The sequence below is a fragment of the Peromyscus eremicus genome, chromosome 6 (genome assembly GCF_949786415.1).
Source record: "Peromyscus eremicus chromosome 6, PerEre_H2_v1, whole genome shotgun sequence".
Taxonomy (NCBI): Eukaryota; Metazoa; Chordata; class Mammalia; order Rodentia; family Cricetidae; genus Peromyscus; species Peromyscus eremicus.
Genome location: NC_081421.1, coordinates 76,231,917 through 76,256,555, shown reverse-complemented (window position 1 = coordinate 76,256,555; position 24,639 = coordinate 76,231,917). Strand labels below are relative to the sequence as shown.

General features: G+C 34.6%; 1 protein-coding gene across 1 annotated transcript in view; it reads left to right on the top strand.

The window, feature by feature from the left end:
* Positions 1–24,639, top strand: part of Sycp1 (synaptonemal complex protein 1) — a 98,998-nt gene that overhangs the window by 56,556 nt on the left and 17,803 nt on the right. The window contains exons 19-28 of the mRNA XM_059265977.1: positions 2,372–2,489; positions 3,589–3,659; positions 9,682–9,763; positions 13,014–13,076; positions 13,846–13,908; positions 14,060–14,122; positions 16,711–16,827; positions 18,082–18,192; positions 20,146–20,238; positions 21,372–21,446. Coding sequence (XP_059121960.1) covers positions 2,372–2,489; positions 3,589–3,659; positions 9,682–9,763; positions 13,014–13,076; positions 13,846–13,908; positions 14,060–14,122; positions 16,711–16,827; positions 18,082–18,192; positions 20,146–20,238; positions 21,372–21,446 — 856 coding nt within the window. The remainder of the gene's footprint in view (positions 1–2,371; positions 2,490–3,588; positions 3,660–9,681; positions 9,764–13,013; positions 13,077–13,845; positions 13,909–14,059; positions 14,123–16,710; positions 16,828–18,081; positions 18,193–20,145; positions 20,239–21,371; positions 21,447–24,639) is intronic.

Genomic DNA, 24,639 nt, shown 5'->3' with positions numbered 1-24,639 from the left:
CTAAGGCTTCACGTAAACAAGGTAAACAGTCTATAAGCAAATGTACGGTAAAGGACGATGACTTTAAAATTGTGACAATACACAAGATACTTACAACAGAGGTAGGAATGTATATTGCAATATGCAATATGACAATAATCTTAAATATATATCAATATATAGAATATCCTAAACAGAAGTAGAACATACATACAGTATGACAGATATAAATTTACATTTGTATCAATATACAAATATTTCAAATAAGAGTAGAAATATATGTACATTATAACAAATATAGTTTTGTATTTGTATCAATATACAAATTATCTTAAACAGGAATATAAAAATAGTTTACATTTGTATCAACATATAAGAATCCATAACAGTGCAAATTCAGTGCAAATTATCTAAGACTGCTATTTTACTAAATTTGTTTACTAGTATATACAGTAATCTACCATAATATTTTATATCTATCCATTCCATTTCTTCTTTTCCCTTTTTTTTGAGACACTTTTTTTTGTTATCCATTCCATTTCTTCTTTTCCCTTTTTTTTGAGACACTTTTTTTTGTTAAGGAGAATACTGAGTTTAATATTTTCTTCCACCCTCAACCCTATAACCATCATCCATAACCCTGAGAAATATGAAACCTTAGGGAGAAGGGGTGTCATTTTCTTAGAATTGCTTCCTGCTGTTTAGGGGGTGATGATATCTCTGTTGGGTACTGTAAGAAAGCTTAGATAGTTAAATCTCAGTTAGACTAACTATAGATTACACAGAAGTCTCAGAGTAATGGGTAAGATTGTCTGAAATTCTGGCAAGAAGTGTAGTATGATGATGATTACCATGGCATCATTCTGGATTGGGTAGAGTTGTTGTTGTTAGGGCCCCATCTTCCTTCTGGAGACTTCAGAGATTGCTATTGGAAAAACTTATTTTTATCAAAATGGAAAGTTTGGATTTAAAGATGACATGACATGTAAGAAAGGATTCCGAGAAATCAAGGGTAAGAATGGAGAGATTTAGAATCTTGAAGACAATGGTCCCTTTTTATTGGTTTCCTTCTGGCCCACACCAGAGGGCTCTTCTGATATGGGACTGAAGAATCTCTCAACTTTTTCTTTTAGCAATATGCTTGGATTTAGAGAAGGAGTAAATCCATTTCCATCTCCAAAGCCAGCTTGGTTTATAATTGAATTGGAACCACAGCTTTTCTAGATTGATAGAGATATAGATGTTAGACAGTGAGATTTTACCCTGTGTAGATTGGTACCAATAGATTCTTTCAAGTGCCTGTTGGTGGTAAAAATTATTTTTCCATTTTGATTGCTTCTCAATATAGATATAGATAAAAATGGTAAGTAAAGTATTTGTGTGATGCCTCATGCCTGGAATCCAAACACTTGGGAGGCTGAAGAAGGAGGATTGCTTTGAGTTTGAGCCCAGCCTGGGTTATATCATAAGTCCTAGGCCAACCTATAGCCTAGTCATTTCTTGTAGCTCCATTCCCTCCTTCTGATATTCTTTCAACAGTGTTTTTTTCAGGAGACCTAGGTAACATTCATTTTATTAAGAATTGAGTGGTTATTTATATTTTAGTATTTATGTTATCCTTGGTTTATTTGCTCTTTAATCTGTCATTACTTAGGCAAAACCCCTTTATTTTCTCTGCTGAATTTCCAATAATATTAAATAGGAGGAAGCAGTAGATGCTCCTGAAATCATTTGGTGGTACCAGACACTACATAGCATTTATTTAGAATTGGTACCAGCTTCAGACAATAGCATCAATAATTTCTCTTTCAGTGTGGAAAATTTGAGAACTTGTAAAAATAACTGCATTTTTTTTTTTTTGGTTTTTTGAGACAAGGTTTCTCTGTGTAGTTTTGGTGCTTGTCCTGGATCTTGCTCTGTAGACCAGGCTGGCCTGGAACTCAGAGATCTGCCTGGCAAGTGCTAGGATTAAAGGTGTGTGCCACTGCTGCCTAGCAAAGAATTGCATTTTAATTACAAATAGTTCATTCTTCAAGGACTATTCTAATAAAAATTTCAGAAGTTTGAAACAGACTATTAGAAGTAAAACAGTTATATGAACAAAATATTGTGCCCTTTATATTTTGTAAAAAATGTGAAAGAATGAGTGTGTAGGGAATATACAAAGAAATATGTGTGACTTAGTGAAATATTAATATGGAAACAATTTAAATATATTTGAACAAAGAAATATAATGAAGTAGCGTAGAACCATAACCTTGCTTCAAGAATTAATGGCCAGTATTATCTTATTTATATCTTTTCTTTCCCCTAAGATTATTTTGAATTAATTCTTATATATCATCATATTTCATATTTAATTATTTCTGTATGATGTGTTTTTTAAAAATAGACTTAAGAATGCTGAATTAACTGCAAGCTGTGGCAAGCTTTCCCTTGATAACAAAAAATTGGCACAAGAAGCAAGTGATATGACCCTAGAACTCAAGAAACATCAAGAAGATATCGCTGTGAGTTGACAAAGTTATCAAGGGACATTAAAATAGATGATCTCTGAGTACTGTTTTAGCTTAAAAAGTTGGATTATCTTAGAGCTGGTATTTTTTGGAGAAAAAGCTGCATACTTTGTTGTGATAATGGACAATAGAAAATGGAGACTACCTATTTATGAAGTTAATCTAATTTTAAGCATTAACAGTTTTGTATTTAGTAATATTCACTTTAGTCATAGATTTCTGTGGAAGATATAATAATGAATCTTGTCATTTTTCTTCAAGAATATATGAATTAATATAAAAATAGTGTTTAAATATCTTAAGTAAAATAGTATGTCATATATATTGACAATGGGATAAAGTGTTATTGGAGTTCACAAGTTCACTTCTGCCTTTATGGAAGAGAAGTTGTCAGAGAACAACATTAATTTTGTCCTTGAAAAATGAATTAATGAAACATTATGAATAAAGGATACAAGCCTCCAGCTACCACTGGGAAATCAAACTTATTTTATTAGCTACTATATATTATTGGGATTGTTCTACACATCTGTAAAGCAGAACTGTACAAATAAAGTAGCTCGCTGTATTAGTTTGCTTTCTATTGCTGTGACAAAAAGCAGCTTGGGGTGGAGGGGAAGGAGGTTTGTTGGCTTACATATCTCAAGCATAGTCCATCATGAAGAGAAGTCAGGGCAGGAACTCAAGGCAGGAACCTTGAGGCAGAAACTAATAAAGCAGAGATCATGGAGGAGAGCTGATTACTGGTTGCTCCTTCAGGCTTGTACAGCCTGCTTTTTTATAGAACCTGGACCACCTGCCTAGGGGTGGCACCATCATCAGTGGGCTGAGCCTCCCATATTAATCATCAGTGAAGAAAATGTCTAACAGACTTGCTTGCCTACAGGTCAGTCTTATGGAGGCAGTTTTGTGAGGTTCCTTCTTCCCAGATACTCTAACTTGTGTCAAGCTGACCAAAATAAAAATAAATAAATACCATACTCATATTCTTGCTTTTTGTGTAATGAAATAATGAAGGTTTTAAATACTAATTTCAGTTACATTTTTGTTGAAGCAAAATGATTAATATAAGCATTGTTGATTATCTTCTTAGAATAGCAAAAAGGAAGAAGAAAGGATGTTGAAGCAAATAGAAAATTTGGAAGAAAAAAAAATGCAATTAAGGCAAGAGTAATGAGTTTGTCTCTGTCTCTATCTCAAGGAATTTAGAATTTCTTTTCTATTGTTGAGTATTATATAAAGTGGAAATATTATGTATAGGTTAGTGTTTTAAAATCCTGCCTAAAAATGAAATTATAATAATTTTATACTTAAATAATTAAAAACAAAATTATTTTATATTTAGTATTTAAGCAGTAAAATTATATGAAAATTAAAGTATCATAAATTATGCTAACTGTATCTAGAAAACTTAGAATAAAAAATTTAAAATTATTTTTAAGAGTATCAATTATTATATATATTAGAATATTTATGTTCACTCTTTTAAGAATATATTTAATTATTAATCATAGTCATATAATTTTATATTATTTAAATGAAAAACTTAACTGTTTTAAGCATTATGTTTCTGGATGTTTTTCACAATAATTTATTTGTATATGTAATAATATTAACTTTTTATTTTTAGATATTTACATTTTCCAGTTTTTACTATTATAAATAATACTGAAGTAAACAAGGAGCACAGACATCTTTTCCTTATTTTAAACTTGAGAGAATACCTTTTAGTTTGAATTTATTAATAAGATCTTAGAAATAATGACTTGGTAATCAACTGGTTTCTAGTAGTTTTTTATTAATTTTAAATTGTGAAATATAACCAAGATCATTTTGAAAGCTCTGGTTCCAAAATGTTTCTATTATTACTTCGTATCATCACTAATTTATCAGTAATTTAAAACATAAATAACTTTTCATGATTTGCATCCATAATGTTTCTATTATTACTTGATATCATCACTAATTTATCAGTAATTTAAAAAATAAATAACTTTTAATGATTTGCAGTTACTACCTTTTGCATAAGCTTTGGATTTTTTCTGAATTTGACTTAGAATTTTTCTTTGTAAAATTATCTGAAAGTATCTATACTCTTTAATCTTTTAAGGGCTTTATTATTTACTGTTGACTTAAACATTAAAGTAGCAATCCTTTATCCTTTTTATTTATAGAACTTCTATAATTTGTTTTCCATTGATTTGTGCAATTATTTTAATAGAAGTTTTAAGAATTTCTATTAACTATGTTTTTCCCTTTGTGTTTATACCATTGCTTTTATACTTAAAATACTTTCGCCTCCCTGAATTTACATGCTAGTCTTTTTTTATTGTTCTTTCAAAATTTGTATACTGATGTTTAGCTTTTCTATTTCTTTTAAAAAACATAAAAACATTTCAATCCTTCAGATCACTTGCAACCACATCTATGAATTTATGACATAGCATTTTTATTTTTTGTTTTTGACATGGCCTTTTAAAAATATTATTTTATTAGTTCTTTGCAATTTTTGTGTATTTTTATCATATTCACCTCCTTCCCTCAACTACTCCTAGATCCACCCCATCTCCTTACCTACTGAACTTCATGTCCTGTTTTCTTTTTCTTTAAACCCATCCAGTCCAATTTGTGATGACCAAGTATTCATGTAAAGCTACCCTGGAATGTGGCAATCTACCAAGGGTCACACCCTTAAAGAAAATTTGCTGTCCTCACAGCAGCTATCAGTTGCCAAAAGCTCCTAAGCTAGGGATGAGACTTTGTGCTCACCTCTCCTGTCCATGCTGGAATTTTGTTCGGCTTGAGCTTGTGTAGGTCTTATGCATGCTATCAGAACCTTTCTGAGTTCATATATGCAACTGCCTTGTTTTGTCTGGAAAACACTGTTTCCCTGTAGTCATCCACCATCTCTGGCTCTTACTATCTTTCTACTCCTTCCACAATTATTGTTGAGTCTTGGGAGAAGGTGTGTGATACAGATGTCTCATTTAGGACTGAGCACTCTGCAGCCTCTTATTCTCCACATTGATGAGTTATGGGGATCTCTGTGTTAACTGCTATCTACTACAAAGAGAAGCTTTTCTAATGGGGTTCAGAGCCACACTTAACTGTGGGTCTAGCAATAAGTCAGTAGGAGTCAGTTTAATAAGTCTGTTTAACAGAGTAATAGTAGAACATAATCTGGGTGCCATCAACTGATGAATGGATAATGAAAATATGATACATTTACACAATGGAATATAATTGATCTGTTAAGGAAAAGGAAACTATGAAATTCATAGGTAAATGAATGGAGCTGGAAACAATCATCCTGAGAGAGGTAAACCATACCCAGAAAGACAATTGGAACATGTTTTCTCCCATATGTGGCTGGTAGCTTTGAATCTTTAAATATTCGTGTTTCATTTTGAATACCCATAGTAGTCAGGAAGCTAGTAAGGGGCTATGGATTAGGGGGATTTCCTGGGGCAGGGAGATAGAATGAAGTGAGAAAAGAGAGAAAGGGGAATAATGGGCCAGAAAGGGTTAAGTAGGATAAGGATAGGGTAGGGTAGAGGAGGGAGTAAGAGGAAGGGTAACTAACACTAAAGACCTTTAATAAAGTCATGTGGAAACCTTTTACTATAGAAGCTTTCTAAAATACATACACATATAAAAAAGAGTTTAAATAGAGTTACCCTATAGTGAAGGGGACAATGCCCTACTAGACACTACAGGCTAGCAAATAAAAAGCCACTGCCAGGAATGGGGTACTTTTTTTTGAAGATGTTGCCTAGTGGGATTCCATAGACCCCCAAAACATTATAGACTATTGTCATTGCCTTTGGTTACTCTCCAGAACTTGATAAGACACTATTTGCTGAGGACACCACATACTTGAGTCATAGAACATGGAGAAATCAAGCTGGTAGACCTGGAAGCTTTAGATTTCATAGTGCTAGATTTTATAGTGCTAGAAAGTGCTATGCACACTACAGGAGGATAAAAGGCATCAGCAGTCTTACACTTCTGTGAATTCTGTGAGCTATAGTAACGACTAGCATGGCATTATACACCCACTGGTATAATAGTGACATGAATGTTATGGGAGTAACCAACCACATTTTGATTGGATTTAAGGATTTCTCCACAGGATAGAACCCATTACCATTACCAAGTCCAAGGATCCATAGCTAGATAGTTCACAGGTCCTAGGGGAAGGGCCTAGGTAAAGGTAAACCAGAGTAGACTTGAACTTGTAGTGATCCTCCTTGTCTCTGCCTCCTGGTTGCTGGGAATATAGGCATTAACTCCATGCCTGACTTGATATGCAGTTTTACTATTATTTTCTAAACTCTGTGTGTGTGTCTGTGTGTGTGTGTGTGTGTGTGTGTGTGTATGTATGTGTGTGTGTGTATGTATGTGTGCATATATTTTAAGTTTCTTTTTATTGGTAACTTGGATAATTTCCAAATATTGTATGTGTGTTCTTATTTACTTTGAAATTTTGGTTTGTAGCTAGAGGTTTTCTGGTCCTGCCTGGCCCAGGGTCAGGACCCACCAGTCCCACAGTCGCTCAGACCCAACCAAGTAAACACACAGAGACTTATATTGATTACAAACTGGCCACAGCAGGTTTCTTGTTATCTAGTTCTTATATCTTAAATTAACCCGTTTCTATTAATCTAGAAGTTGCCACATGGCTCGTGGCTTATCAGTACCTTACATCTCACTTGTCATGGCAGCAGCTGGCAGTGTCTCTCTGCCTCAGCCTCCTACTTCCCACAATTCTCTTCTCTGCTTGTCCTGCCTATACTTCCTGCCTGGCTACTGGCCAATCAGCATTTTATTTATACAGAGTGATATACACAGCATTGGTTTCTTATGTTCGATTAAAGAATGTGCTTTTGAAAACTTCCATATTAAATTATTTGAAACCTTTTTTTTTGTTTGTTTGTTTTTTGAGACAGGGTTTCTCTGTGTAGCTTTGGAGCCTTTCCTGGAACTCACTCTGTAGACCAGGCTGGCCTTGAACTCACAGAGATCCACCTGCCTCTGCCTCCCTGAGTGCTGGGATTGAAGTTGTGCGCCACCACTGCCCGGCAATTATTTGAAATCTTTAGACCAAATACAGCTCTTCATAGAATTGTTTGGAGATTCCAAACATATATGTGAGGTATTGTGAGTAGTGTTGAATCTAATGCTTGATATAATCAGTGCTTAATAAATTATTAGCTGTTAACTTTTCCAGATTTAGAAAATCATCTTTTGCAATAATGATTGATTTTGCCCCTTTTTGCTCAACTTTCTTCTTCAGAAGCAGCTGTTACTTACAGATATCGATGACTGAATTACTGTAATTTTTTATTAAAATATGAAAACAAATTTTAAGGAGAAGCTGTTTGCTTTTTTTCTATGATTTAAAAAAAGTTTAAATTCACCCTCTTAGTTTTTGAGACAGAATCTTAACTGTATAGCCCAGGATGGCACTTAGCTGATCTTCCTGTCTTAGACTCCCCATGTGTTGGAATTACAACTGTGTGCTGTCACACCTACATCAAGAGCCTCTGTGTGTGCTCACATGTATGTATACTATGTGGGTGTGTAGAGGCCAGAGAACAGCTTCAGATGTCGTTCTTCAGGTACTATGTATACCCTTTCTCTCCCTTCACAGAAAGACATGGTATCTCATTAGTCTGGACCTCCCCAAGTATTAGGTCGCCAACAAACAATCCTCAGGGTTCTGCTTGTTTCTTCCTTTCCAGCACTGGGATTACAAGCATGCCCCAATAATCCCTGCTCTTTTATTTAGTTTCTGGGGATCAAACTCAGGTCCTTATGCTTGCAAGGGCAGCACCTTATCTGCTGAGCTATTTCTTTAGCTTAAGAAAGGCTGTTTTTAAAATAACATTCAAATTATCTGAATAATATAGTCTGATTATCTATTTATAGTATGGGTTTATGGACCTCTAAGTGTAAATGATCTATGAACAGTGAGCATACTGATTATAAATTGTACTCATTTAAAGAATAAAGCTGGTGAGTTAACTCAGAGGTAGAGGTACTCATTGCTAAGCCTGATGTTTTGCTTCCAGTTCCTGGAATTCACATGTAGAAGGAAAAAACAGAGCTTTAGAAGTTGCCCTCTGACCTCCATACATGTATTATTGAAAACACACATTCTATTTCTCTGTTTCTTTCTCTCAATAAGTAAACAAATAATACATATGAAAAATTTTAAGGAAAATTATATATCCTGGATTCAGTTTTTGAAAGGTCAAATCACTTATTATATTGCCAGTATAATAGTGGTACAAAGTAAAACTATAATTAGAAAAAATGTCTTCAAGTGCCTGCTGATACAGTCACCAGTATTTTCATTTGTAATATACAAGATTTTAATGAAAGTATTTTTAAAAGTAATACATGAATATAATACAAAATTCCAAGGGACAAAGAAGCACATTGAGAAAGAACAGTATCTTTCTTTTGCTTTTTGACTTTCTGCTGTCTAGTTTCCCTCACCAAAAGCATCACTGTTCTGTATGTTTCTGGAGATTCTCTAAGTATGTACAATGGTATATGTGTATGTAAATAACATTAAAATAAATTGTACTTTTTTGTTTAAATTTTTTTATTCATTTTACATATCCACCACAGATCCTCCTCTCATTCTTCCTCCTGCTCCCCCCCTAGCTTCCTGCCCTCATCTCCTCCTGCAAAAGGGTAAGGCCTCCCATGGGAAGTCAGCAAAGCCTGGTACATTCAGTTGAGGCAGGACCAAGCCTCTCCCCATAGGTAATGGGCTCCAGAAAGCCAGCTCATGCACCTGGGATAGATCTTGATCTTACTGCCAGGGGCCCCTCAAACAGATGCAGCTACACAATTGTTTCCTGTGTACTTATGTTTTTAATTTATTTATATAACATTTTGTATATGCGTTAGAATGATGAAAAGATAAAAATGAAATATTCCTATGGTTTTTTAGAAGTAGGAAAATGATGACAAGGATGAATATAATTTAAGGATAAATATGTACAGTAACTTAAATGTGGGAATATAAATGTGCCTATTAATAGCCATACATGAAAAGTTACCAGTCAAAATGAGAACTCAAAACTAATAAATTAATAAGCAATCATTAAAAAAATCTTTGGAGATGAAAATATGGTTTGGATTATGATGCTATTCTTGTATTTTCTTTTAGGGATGAATTGGAATCAGCAAGAAAACAGTTTATACAGCAAGGAGAGGAAGTTAAATGTAAATTGGACAAGAGTGAAGAGAATGTATGTTATATTTAACAGATTGGATTAAAAAATTTAAATCATAAAAGCAATACAGACAATAAAGTGACCTGCACTATTACATAAATAGCTGGTGATCTAGGTATTAAGCTATTAACATTTAAAATATGGGTTAAGGGAGGCTAGAGAACTAACTGACTCAGTCATTAAAAGCACTTGCTACTCTTGCCAAAGACCACTAGGTTCAGTTCTTAGCACCCACATGACTCATAACTGTCTGAAACTCCAATTGTGTGAGATATGATACCATCTTCTGGATTCTGTGGACACTGAACACATGTGATGTGGTACATACACATACAAGCAAAACACATAAAATCCTTAAATGAGCTGGGCGGTGGTGGCGCGCGCCTTTAATCCCAGCACTCGGAAGGCAGAAGCAGGCGGATCTCTGTGAGTTCGAGGCCAGCCTGGGCTACCAAGTGAGTCCTAGGAAAGGCGCAAAGCTACACAGAGAAACCCTGTCTCGAAAAAACAAAAAAACAAAACAAAACAAAACAAAACAAAAAAAATCCTTAAATGATATGGTCTAAGTTGGGTTGTTTTGATTATGATCTATATTTGTAAGAAATAGTCCTATAATTCTAAACAAATTAGAAAAACATTCATTTAAGTTTTTTTCTATTATTTTATGTGTGGGTATTTGCCTGTGTGAATATTTGTGTATCTTGTGCATACTTGGTGCCCATGGAGGCCAGAAATCCCCTGGAACTGCAGTTACAGATGGTTGTGAGATGCCAGTAGGTGATAAGAAATGAACCCAGGTCCTCAGGAAGGGCAGCCAGGGCTCTTAACTACTAAGCCATCTCTCTAGTGTCAAATGTTGAGCATTTAATTTTAACTTATATTTCTAGGCTAAATTAAAGTCTCATGCTAGGTAAAATAAAAAAAATGGTGTTGTACCTTGAGTATGATTTCAACAAGCTAAGATAAAAGGTCACAAAACTATGAGAGTATAAAGTATTATATGATCACATGATTACACAGTATATATTGTATATAGAGTGAGTAGGAGAAAATTGTGCTAAAGTTGAAATATCATGCTTGGTTATGAAGGCTCCTTCAATCATTCAAGTATTATCTAACACCAACTATGTCCCGGGTATTGTTCTGCGTGCTGATTTTATATTTCATTTACTTTGGTCAGCAAAAGTGGTCTAAAGTTTCATTGGGGCAGTAAAATGTTTTAATACTTATGGATTGAGGAGAGATGAAAGACAATAGAATCATTTGGAAGGCTACTAAAAAGTGTCTTAAAAACACTTCCTTATTTCTAAACTGGTCATTGTGGCTAGTAGATAATCTGAACAGAATTACTGTGGAGTTTACAATAAAGGAGTCCCTTAAAGGAAGAATACTGGTATGGTCCTCTATATAGATTCTGTTACTTGAGCACACAGAATAGCATTTAATCAAAACTTAGTAAGACTGGGCATGCTTTCTAGAAGAAACATTCAGTTGACTTAAGTTAACAGAAATTAGTAGAAGGTAGGGTTTAACATGCAGAAGAAGAATATTCCAAATTAAAAAATTTATTTGGGGAAACCCCTGGAAGTATGAAAGACTGACAAATTTAAGCAATTAAAATTTATTGTGGCTGAAAGATAGAGGTTAAATTAGTAACAGTAGGGAGACTGGATAAAGATGAAGACAGGTAGAGAGAAGAGTGGAGAGGTAGAGGTAAGAAATAAGATATTTACCTCAGTAACATGTATTTAGGAATTCAAGAATAGTGAAGAGTTTTGACTTGAGAATTGTTATATTTACCTTTTAGAAGTCATAAAAGACTGTTAAAATAGTTTAAAGATAAGCTGACATTTTTTTGAGTGCTTATGATGGAGCAGACACATTCAAGGTTATTTCTATGTGTTATTTTACTTCACTGCAATTTAAGTATGGGGGACCCGGGCAATGGAGATGGTTCACTTGGTAAAGTGCTTACCATGCAAATATGAGGCCTTGAGTTCAGATTACTAACACCCACATGAAAGCTGAGCACAGTGGCACAAAGTGAAATCAGCCCTGGGAAGGTGGAGACAGGTGCTCTCTGAAGCTCATTTGGTTAGCTAGCCTAATCAAATTGATAAGCTTCAAGTTCATTGAGCGATCCACGCGCGCGTGCGCGCGCACACACACACACACACACACACACACACACACACACACACACAGAGAGAGAGAGAGAGAGAGAGAGAAAGAGAGAGAAAGAGAGAGAGAGGAGAGAGATGAACATAAAGATTTTAAAGTATAAATTATTTTGCTATTCTAGAAAATATTAGTGAGAAGCAGACTGGAGAGATGGCTCAGCGTTTAAGAACAAGTAATGCTCTTACAGAGGATGCTAGTTCTATAGCACTCATATTGGGAAGCTCACAGCTGCTTATAACTCTAGCTTCAGGGGATCTGACATCATCCTCTGAACTCCATGGGTACCTGCATTTATGTGCACAGGCCCACACACATGTACACATACTTAAAAGTAATAGGAAAAATCTTTTCAAGAAGGAAATATTGGTAAGTAGGCATGAAATTAAATATATGATGAATATGTTAGCTTATTTCTATTTTCTGTGGTTGCTCTTTACCATTAAAACATTTTCTAGAAGAAGTTCAAATTACAAATATTTTTAGATAGTTTGCTTGACATATATAGTTGAATTACACTCCCTTTTTTTCCAGTTTACTACCTTAGTTTAGTTATTTTGTACATACTTTACCTATCTTAGCTTCAGTTTCCTCATCTCTTAAAATAGAAGTAATAATACCTATCCATTATATTTTACTGAGTTGTTGCAAGCTTCATATAAATGCTTTTGTTAGATACACTTATGACATAAAGATTTATGTAAAATATAATTTATGCCAGGCAGTGGTGGTGCACACTTTTAATCCCAGCATTCAGGAGGCAGAGGCAGATGGACCTCTGTGAATTTGAGATTAGCCTGGTTTACAGAGCAAATTCCAGGACAGCTAGAACTAATGTCTCAAAACCCCAGTATTTATATATTTATATATATATAAAATTTATGCATATATATTGTGAAATATTAAATCAAGGCAATTAACATATCACATAAAGGTATATTCTTTTTTAAAAGGACAATGAATAAACTAGATGAGCTGATAAGTGTTTTTATAAGTATATAAAACTATAACTTCATTTCTAAAATGCATTAGAAAATGAAATTCTAATAGCACTTTAAATATGATTTCAAATTATATTTTTTTTTAGGCTCGAAGCATTGAATGTGAAGTTTTAAAGAAAGAAAAGCAAATGAAGATACTAGAAAATAAGGTATTATCAAATTATGAAAACACTAATTAAAAAAAAACATCACTTGTGCCTGGCACTTGGGAGGCAGAGGTAGGCGGACCTCTGTAAGTTTGAGGCCAGCCTGGTCTACAGAGCAAGTTCCAGGGCAGCTAGGGCTACACAGAGAAATGCTGCCTCAAGGAACAAACAAAAAAAATCACTTGTAAACAGAAAAAGCAATGCTATATAAAATTCATTTATATGCAGAATATTAACTAACTGTGGCTATGTAAGTATTACAAGAAAAAATTTTAACAATATTTGGTGCTTATGAAGGAGACTGAACTTTTTTTCTTGAGAGTTCTTTTACTCTAATGGGAATTAGAACAATTTATATATCTGATTTTTTAGGGCCTCTTAGAAATCTGTGTTGCTTTTACGGTACTTAAGATGTTCCTTGGACTAATACATTTTAATTCAGTTCTGCACATACTCAGATGAAATAAGTAAGATATTAAAAATTGGCTTAGTTGGTATTTCAGTGGGAAGAATTGGAATTCTGTCAGAAGGTAGAATATCATATTAATACTTCTCTTGCAAATTTAATAACATTAGAATCTCAGAAATGAGAATGAGAGAATAACGAGTAATAAAGAAGACAGATCATATTTGTATTTTTACATTAACAGAATCATTTTTGAAATCACAAGTGAGCCTTATGTTATATCATGCAATATTTTATTAGTTTGAAATTGCTTATTTTGATCAGACTATTGAATAAAATTATATAATTTTTAAAATAATTTTACAGTGTAATAATTTAAGGAAACAAGCTGAAAATAAAAGCAAGTGTATTGAAGAGCTTCAGCAGGAGGTAGGTTTTCTTAATAACATAAATATTCTTAAAATTATCCCAATATTTACACTATAGTATTAAAGAGCAATGCTTTCATTTCTAGTGATTTAGGTGTAAGTCATGTTAAGTCTTAATCACCTTAGTATTAACTGTAATTAACTTTCCATAGAATAAGGCCTTGAAAAAAAAAAGTTCAGCAGAAAACAAACAACTGAATGCATATGAAATAAAGGTATGTGTCATTTTTATTTTTGTTAAGTACTAGTGGATACACGGGTTAGAAATACTATATTATTATAATTTAATGCTTACCTTCAGATACTGTTATATTTTTGGATTGAAGAGATTAATTCTTGTAGGTGTGATAGAATGTTCATTGTGGTTTAGCTGGGTCAGAATCTTGTGAACAACTTAATATATGTGTGCATGCTGTGTGTGTGTGTGTGTGTGTGTGTGTGTGTGTGTGTGTGTGTGTGTGTTTCTTTACCCATATATTATAAAGAAATTAAGCATGGAATCTATATGTATTTTCTTTAATTTTTTTCCCATAATACATTTTGATCATGTTTATCCCCTCCAATTCTTTCTAGATCTTACCTACTTCCCTACTGACCCAACTTTATGTTCTTTTTCTCTTTCTCATTAAAAAAACAATCAGAAAAAGAAGCACACACAAACCATATAAAACTGAAATCAAAATATATGAGCAAAAGACCAATAAGACAAAAAAATGCTCAAAGAAAGCAGAATGTGATAAAAAGCTTACAAAAACATGAGTGAATTAATTTTGTATTGGCTAACTATTTGTGGACATGGGACCTGACCTAGAGTGTATTAATAAACCCAGTGAGACTCCATTGGAGAAAAATGATTTTTTTCCTTTGTCAGTATCATTTGAGGATAATTTCTTGGTTAGGGGTGGAAACCTATGTCCACTTCTCCCTCTCAGTGCTGGGACCCTCTCTGGCTTTAACCAATTTGTGTAGGCCTTGTGTGTCTATTCCTACAATCTTTGTTAGTTCATATTTTCATTATTCCTATTGTGACCGGAAGACACTGTTTCCTTCATCCATCACCTCTGACGCATAATCTTTCTGCTTCCCCTTCCTCATAGATCCCTGAGGCTTGTTGGGGAGGGCTTTGATGAAGACATCTCATTTAAGACTGAGTGGTACAGAACCCCTGCATATTCACAGTTGTGGGTCTCTGTGTTAGTTTTCATCTATTGCAAGAAGCTTTCTTCTCTGATGAGGGCTGAGCAAGGCATTGATCGAGCAGAATGTCAGTCATTAGGAGTCATTTATTGCTGTTTCTTTAGCAGAATAATAGTATTAGTTTTTCCCCTAGGCCTAGGTCTCAGGTTCTTGGCTTCTTTAGCAAGTCAGATGTGGATTCTAGCTCCTGCAGTAGGCCTTAAATCCAATCAGTAACTGGCTGGTTACTTCTGTAACATATGTGCCACTGTTGGCACCAGTATATCTTGCAGGCAGGTTACTGTAAAATGTGGTTATCTTGTTGTAAAAAGGGTTTGAGACCCATCAACTTTGTAGAATATAAAGCCCTAGAATGTAAGCCTATGATTTCGGGACCAAATTTTGTCATCTTTCTGTTTAGGCAATGATTGATACTTAGTAAGTATTTGATAAATATTCTTTAAATATTTAGTGGAGAGCAGTAGTTGTCAACATATTAAGTGAATACTTGGATGAAAATGTTTTATAATATCTTGAAGTAGTACTTGAAACAAGGAATGTAAATATTGTCATTAATAAAGGCAAGTAAGAATTATCATAAACTTCTGAAAATTATATAGAAAAGAGCTAGTAGATACATTCTGTAATTATGTACCTGAATTCCTTGAGGCAGAAATTACCAGAAATTTTCATAGCTGTATTATTTACAATAGCCCCAAATGGAAGACAATACAGATATTCATTAGTAGCATGAAAATATTTAAGACATGCCCCTAAGATAACCTAAAAGTTGGACTTTGAACTGAAAAGTGGAATATATTATGGAACAAAAAATGGTCCTGATAATATATGTTTAAAATGAATAAAATATTAGCAAAAATAAAGCTGTATAGGTAGAAATCATCTATCTCAAGGATCACAGAAAAATTTTTTGAAAAGAGAGTAGTACTTTACAGGCCTGTAGAACCAGCACCAAGTGATTTTAAAATATGTAATTAGAATCTCTGAGGAAGAGAGGAGAAAAAATGGCAAAAGGAATTAATTTGAGAATCTTATTAATTTATTGTTTCTTATGAGATCCTTTCTGGGTGGTATAGCTGCAGTGAATTTTCCTATTAGCCTTGCTTCCAGCAGCCTTGCTTCTGTGCAGCCACTCCTTATCACTTCATGGGACATGGTGAACCTTTTTTCTCATGTGCCTTAGTATTTGTAAGCTCATGTATATAGTATGTTTACATGTTTCACTTTGAAGGAAAGGCTGAAAGCTACTCAAAGTTGGACTTAAAGTTTAATTCAAGCTGATAGAATTTGATAGAACATATCAGTGGAAGCTTGTACATATTTTTTTATGGAGCATTACTTGTAATTTTTAAGTAAAATGTTTTGAAACAAAAATATGTGACTGTTGATATTATATTACTTGGCAAGACTAAATACATATTTTATGAGTCAAGATAGATTGTGAAAGATGAAACACATCTCACTCAGTATATGAAAAATGTAAGAAAATGGTTCAGCCATAATTTCCATGATTCTTTCAGGGTTTATAAAACTATAAATTAGTATGTAATATTTTTTAGTGGTCTGTGGAATTCATTAAGACTAATGTTACTTTCTTTACTTACAGGTCAACAAATTAGAGTTGGAACTAGAAAGTGCCAAACAAAAATTTCAAGAAATGACTGGCAACTATCAGAAAGAAATTGAGGTCAAAAAGATAGCTGAAGAAAAGCTTTTGGGAGAGGTAGAAAAACCTAAATACGTTATGAACTTACTGTACTAAAAATTTTGTTGATTAGCTTTAAAAAATAAGTACCTTTGCTGGGCGTTGGTGGTACATGCCTTTAATTCCAGCACTCTGGGAGGCAGAGACAGGTGGATCTCTGAATTCAAGGCAAGTATGGTCTACAGATAGAGATCCAGGATAGCCAGAGCTACACAGACAAACCCTGTCTTGAAAACAACAACAACAAAATTAGTAGAGTATTTATAATACGGTCATTTTACTTTTTGAAATACACTAAAATAAACCAAACAATTGATACATTTTTTAATTAATTAATTTTTTTTCCACTTTTCTTTATTAAGAAATTTTCTACTCACTCCACATACTATCCACAGATCCCCCTCCACCCACCCTCCAGCCCTCTTTCCCAAGCCACCCCACATCCCCCAAATCGAGGTCTCCCATGGGGAGTCAGCAGAGCCCAGCACACTGAGCCTAGGCAGGTCCAAGCCCGTTCCCACTGCACCAAGGCTGTGCAAGGTGTCACACCACAGGCACCGGATTCCAGAAGCCTGCCCATAGACCAGGGACAGATCCTGATCCCCCTGCCTTGGTGCCCCCTAAACAGTTCGAGCCAAACAATTGTCTTCTGTATCCAGAGGGCCTAGTACAGACCCATGGGGGCTCCACAGCCACCAGTCCACAGTTCCACTAGTGTGGCCGGTCATCTCTGCACATCCTCCCATCATGATCTTGACGTTCCTTGCCTGCAGTATCTCTCCTCTCTCTCATTGGATTCCCGGAGCTCAGCCTGTTGCCTGGCCATGGATCTCTATCTGCCTCCATCAGTCACTGGACAAAGGCTCTATGATGACAGCTAGGTTATTTGCTAGGCTGGTCACCAGATTAAACCGGTCCAGGCACCCTCTGGACCATTGCTAGCAGACCAAGGTGGGGTCAACCTTGTGGATTCCTGAGAGCCTCCCCAGCACCCTGCCTCTTCCTATTCCCATGATGTCCTCATCTATCATGGTATCTCCCTCCCTACCCTCCCACTCTGCCCCTGTTCCAGCTTGACCCTCCCATTTCCCTATGTTCTCAATTTGATACATTTTTTTAAACTTACTTTGTTTTGAATTTTCTGCTGTTTGAGTTTTATATTCTATGTATGTAGAATGTGTGCTTCTAAAAGGAAAGATTGAATTTTTTTTAATTGGTATAAAGTCCAGCACCAATAAATAAAAAGAAACACTTTTTTTTTTAATTTGATAGGTTGAGAAAGCCAAAGCAACAGTTGATGAAGCGGTGAAGTTACAGAAAGAAATTGATTTACGATGCCAACATAAAATAGCTGAAATGGTAGCACTTATGGAAAAACATAAGGTAACTTAATATGATAAAATTATTATTTGTCTCCTAGTTGCAAATAAGGATGTAAGCTCTTAGCTACTAATCTAGTGTCAAGCTGCCTGATGCCATGCTCCTCATTATGATGGAATAGACTCTAATGATCTATAATTGTAAGCCCCCAATAAACTTTCTTCTATAAAAATGTTATTTCTTAGTGCATATTTCTATTAAAATGATGAGCTCAAGATAGTCTTTTGGTTTATCAAAGAAGTTATTATCTATATAACAGTAACTAATTATAGCTTGACTATTATTGATCCCCTATTTCTCTAAGTTCAGATCTTTTTTTTTTTTTGGTGTTTGGTTTTTGGTTTTTTTTTTTTGAGACAGGGTTTCTCCGTGTTGTTTTGGTGCCTGTCCTGCATCTCGCTCTGTAAACCAGGCTGGGCTCGAACTCACAGAGATCCAGCTGGCTCTGCCTCCCAAGTGCTGGGATTAAAGCTCTGTGCCACCACCATCTTGCTAAGTTCAGATCTTAACCATTCAAAGCTGAGCTAAGGTGTCACTTCCTCCAGTAACTATCTTATCATTTATAGTAAATGGAAGTAGTCAGGCTTTCTATATTCTTCTTGTAGTCTCATAGCACTTCCCATCTTTTATTAACTACATACCCAGGATATTTCTCACTAATTCACTTATTCTCTACATGTATCTAACATTTACCATGTTGAACAAGGGAAATAATAGATGAAAGACTTACATTTTTGATTGTGAGCCTACCTTTTAATGGCTGATCTATCTTTCTAGCCTGGGGACAGACTTAATATTTGTTGTGAGTACCTTTTGTTTTTCTATTGTTTGACTAATTCTTCTTTTAGGTAAGCTTCATTTTCCTTCAGATTTGGAGAGGAAGCAGCTTGTCCTTACCTATTAATTTTTAAAAATTGGAACCAGAATCTAACATTACTATGAAGTTTTATCAGTAAGAATTTTAATGCAGATTTAAATAATATACATAAACTAATAGATTTAAATTCATACTGTTTCAATCTAGTGCCACTTATAATCCATATTGAAAAGTTGTTTTTCCTTTGTCCAGGGAGTGCCTCTTCGAACTGATAGGCAAATCCTTTTGACCTGACTTGAATAGTCTTTAATAGCTTTTTTTTTGGTTATGATAAAAATTTTCAAGGCTTAGATTGTGTTTCCAATCATAAATTTCAAATCAGTCACTTTTCTAAGACATCTTGGTGTTATATTCATATTGAACAAGACTCTCACTTTGTAGCTCAGGTTGGCCTTGAACTTGTGATATTCAAGCCTCAGCCTCCTGAGTAGTAGGTTTATGGACATGGTGAGCTTACCCAACTCAGCTATACTTCTTAAATTATGAAATTTATGTTTCCAATTAAAATAACTATTTCTTGTTTTTGTGTTGGATTATGTCTAAAACTTGTCTTATGTTTCACTGTTTAGGTTGTTAGAATATATATATGAAAAACGAAAATACATATTCACTCAAATTTATCATGATAGTTTTTTTCAAATTTTTTAAAAAAGATTATTTATTTATTATGTATACAGCATGTATGACTGCAGGCCAGAAGAGGGCACCAGATCTCATTACAGATGTGAGCCACCATGTGGTTACTGGGAATTGAACTCAGGACCTCTGGAAGAGCAATCAGTGCTCTTAACCTCTGAGCCATCTCTCTAGCCCCTTTTTTCAAATATTTAATGTGTAGTATACTAATCTTATAAATTATAATCTATTCCATTTTTTGTTTTGGTTTTTCGAGACAGGGTTTCTCTGTGTAGTTTTGGTGCCTGTCCTGGATCTCGCTCTATAGACCCGGCTGGTCTCGAGCTCACAGAGATCTGCCTGCTTTGCCTCCTGAGTGCCCGGATTAAAGGCATGCGCCGCTGCCACCACCACCCCTCGGCTCCATTTTAATATGGTTAAAATGCTTTCTTTGTTTAATACAGCACCAGTATGATAAGATTGTTGAAGAAAGAGACTCAGAATTAGGACTTTATAAAAGCAGAGAACAAGAACAGTCATCGGTGAAGGCTGCCTTGGTAAGACAGAATAAATACAATAAAAGCCAACTCTGAAAATACCAGCATTTAGGAAAAAAAGTAATACTAAGTAGAGCCATGGTATTTGATCTGTAGAATCACAGTCTTAGATCTAAAAGGATTTTACCTATTTCCTAGTAAATTGCTTTTCCAGTTTATTTTACATTATAGCATAAAGTGTCTTTACAACAGAAATGTTAAAAAGTCAGTTAAACTAAATTTAAAGTTAATATTTGGACAGGAGAGTGAGGTAGAATAAGAGAATATGAGTATATGTGTGTATGTGCGTTTGTTGTATGTATACGTATGCTATTTTAGTCCTTTAGAGAAAACTATGGAAAACTTGAAGCTTATTTATGTTGAGTCTAGTTATGTTCCATTACCAGCCTTCACATGAATGATTTGTTGTTGTTTGTTCTTTGGCTCTTTTTTGGGGGGCCCGCCACCCAGCTCCCAAATAAATCAAACGCAAAGGCTTATTCTTACTTATGAATGCCCAGCCTTAGCTTGGCTTAGTTTCTAGCCAGCTTTTCTTAACTTATCGCGTCTACCTTTTGCCTCTGGGCTTTTTCCATTCTCTTACTTTTGTAAACTTTATTCTTTCTCCATGGCTTGCTATATAGCTGGGTAGCTGGCCCCTGGAGTCCTTCTCTTTCTTTGGCTGCTCCTTTTCCTCCTCCTCTTCCCAGATTTCTCCCTCTCTTTATTCTCTCTGCCTGCCAGCCCTGCCTATCCTTTCTCCTGCCTTGCTATTGGCCAGTTCTTTATTAGACCATCAGGTGTTATAGACAGGCACAGCAACACAGCTTCACAGAGTTAAACAAATACAACATAAACAAAAATATCACACCTTAAAATAATATTCTACTACAATGATTTTTTTTTTTGAGACAGGGTTTCTCTGTGTAGCTCTGGCTGGCCTCGAACTCACAGAGATCCACCTGCCTCTGCCTTCTGAGTGCTGGGATTAAAAGTGTGTGCCACCACCACCTGATTACATGTATGATTTTTGAAAGGACATTTTCTGAGTTAATTTTTTCTAGAACTGAATTTATTTGAAGCACTAGATTACAGTTTCATTTTCTTTAGAAATATGTAAAAGCACTAACACACTTCATCATTTTTTCCTTTAGGAGACTGAACTATCTAATATCAGAAACGAACTTGTGTCCCTTAAGAAGCAACTTGAAATAGAAAGAGAAGAAAAAGTAGGTTTTGTGACATTACATGTAAGATAATTGTAGGATTTTGGTACAACATTGTATTTTATAAATGCCATATTATAAAATAATTTGACAAATTTGGGTAATTAGTAGTAAGAAAATACTGCTGTTCTCTACTTACCTGTGAGCATCTAACACATTCCATTAAAAAAATATGTACTTTCAAGAATAGAAATGTTTTTAAATATGCTGTATTTGTTTAAGAAATATTATCTCAAGATTGAAGAGATGATTCTCAAGTTAAGAGCGTGCACTTGCTTGCAGAGGATCCAAGACCCACTCCCAGACAGCTCACAGCTCCTTATAACTGCAGCTCTAGAGGGAAATCCAGTGCCTCTAGTCTCTGTGGGCACCTGCAATGTAGTGAACATACCCAATTTGGATAAGTACACATAATTAAAAATAATTCTTAAAAAAGGAAATGCTATATGTAGTGGGCCTAGGTCAGTCCCATGAAGGCTCCCTAGCTGTCATTTCAGAGCCTGTGAGCTCCTGTGAGCTCAGGTTAGTTATTTCTGTGGGTTTCCTTGTGATGACCTTGACCCCCATCGCTTGTGTAATCCTTCCACCCTCTCTTCAACAGGATTCTTGGAGCTCTTAGTCCAGTGTTTGGCTGTGGATTTCTCTACACACATGTGACAGTTGTGTAGCTTGGTTTGTTTATATGGGACTCCTATTAGCAGGATCAGGGCCTGTCCCTAGTGTTTGAGCTAGCTTTGGGGAACCTATTCCTTATACTGAGTTGCCTTGCTCAGCCTTAATACAAAGGGAGAAGCTTAGTCCTACCTCAACTTGATATGCCATGCTTTGTTGACACTCATGGGAAGCCTGACCCTTTTGGAACAAAAACAGAGAAGGAATGGATTGGGGGGTCAGGGCAGAGGGGAGGCAAGGGTGGAAAGGGAACATGAGGAGAGGAGGGAGGGGAAACTGTGGTCATGATGTAAAATAAATTATAAAATTTAATAAAAAATACTGGAAACACACACAAAAGGAAATATTATTTCATAGTAAATGCTTGTATATAGGAGTTTTTAAAAAGCTTTTTAAAGTTATAGAAAAATGTCTTACATTTTTATGATATTTTGTAGTTTGCAAGATACTATGACTCATACTTAAAATACCAAATTTCCTTTTTTAAACTTTTTATATGGCAGATACTCTGCTGAGCATTTATATCTAGCTTAATAATTATTAACTTGTGCAATATTTACTGTCTTCTTTTTTGTAATGGTTAGGTTATTTATTAAAGATTACATAATAAAGTAGAATAGCTAGAATTCAAACCTAGTTATATTTTGCATGATTTCAAAACCTATTCTGTTAACTCTGCAACAGCCTTGTAAAGTATAGTTTCAACTTGAAATCTCAGTGAGTTTATTAACTTTGTACCATACTGAAGTCCTTTATCCTCTTCAATCTGTGGAAAATTTCACACAAATGTCAGTTTATTATATTTAAGTTTTCTCATACATACACACATGTATATACTTTGTGTTATATCACAAGTTTTTAAGGCTAGGATTATGTCTTATCTCTGTCTTGTTTGAAATTTGTATGTCTCTAATAAATATTAGTTAAATAGATGAGTAAATTGATTTCATTTCACCTGTAGTAACAACATTGATACTTTCCTTTATCCTATAGTTTCAATAGATAAATCCTTCTGTGTCTTTACTTTTCATTTTCTTGGTTAAACCTGAGCTTTCTTAAAGTTTTGTTTATTTTATTTTGTTTTGAGATGCTGGGGATTGAATCATTTTTCTCTTTAATAAATACAAATAAGACCTCACTGTACTAAAGTCTTAATACACATTATATTACCTACTATCTATTAGATTTATGCATTTGGCCTAACCATTTCCCATAGTTTCATTAGTGTTCCACTGTTTCTTCTAGAGTGTAGAGGTCAGTCTCCATGTATTTATGTAGTGTTTCTTGCTATTAAATTTTCTAGTTTTATTGGATTTTTATGATAGGATACAAAAAGTCATTTCAGTTATAATTTTTTTTTGAAAGAGTTGATTTGTGGCCATTTTTAAAAGGTTCAGTAGGGCCGGGCGGTGGTGGTGCACGCCTTTAATCTTAGCACTCGGGAGGCAGAGGCAGGTGGATCTCTGTGAGTTCAAGGCCAGCCTGGACTACCAAGTGAGTTCCAGGAAAGGCGCAAAGCTACACAGAGAAACCCTGTCTCAAAAAAAAAAAAAAAAAAAAAAAAAGGTTCAGTAGGCTCCTGAGGAATGCATGTTCTGTGTTTGTTGGTTGGAGTATTTTGTATCAACTAAGTCTATTTGATATAGTATATAGTTTAACTCTGAAAAATCTTCTGATTTTTACTTTGTATAGTCCATGTAGTGGAGAAAGTTAGATATTGAAATCACTCATGTTATGTCAAGACCCTTTATGGTTTTGTTTGTTTTTTGAAATTGGATAACTCAGTGTTTGGTGGATATATAATTACAATGTTTTATAATGTTGATGATTTGTTCCTTTTATTAATATATAGTGGCCTTTTTATCTTTTTTGACTTCTTTGTTTGGAATATACTTTTCCCGGTATCAGAATAGCTATATCAATTAGCTTTTGGTTTCTGTTTATTTGGTATATTGTTTTTCAAACTTTGACTCTTAGAAGGTGTCTTTACTTGTCATATATGTGTCTTGGAGACAATACATACTTATATCTAGTTTTTTAGATCCAATTAGCAAATCTGTATTTATTTATTGGTGTATTGAAGCTATTTACATTTAAAGTAAATATTGAGAGTTTTTTTTCTTTCACTAATTCCAGTGATTTACTTGCTATTTTTCTGGTTGATTGGATTTCTGTTCCTTCTTTTCTTTTTTTCTACTAGTATTAGTGCTTGCTGGTTTACTGTGATAGGAATGATGGATTCCTAGTTCTCCTTTGCTCATCTTTTCTTCTCATATAATTTATTCTTTCTTGTGCTTTCTTGATTGAGACAGTCTTTTTCCCATATGTATAGTGTTCCTTGATCTACTGTAGTGCAATGGTCATGAATTGCATTAGTTTGTGCTTGTCTTGACATAGACTTTATATGTCAGGTTTTGGGTTGTTTGGTGTTTTGAGACAGGATTGCTCTGTGTAGCCCTGGCTGTCCTGGAACTTGCTGTGTAGAACAGGCTGATCTTGAACTTGCAGAGATCTGCCTGCTTCT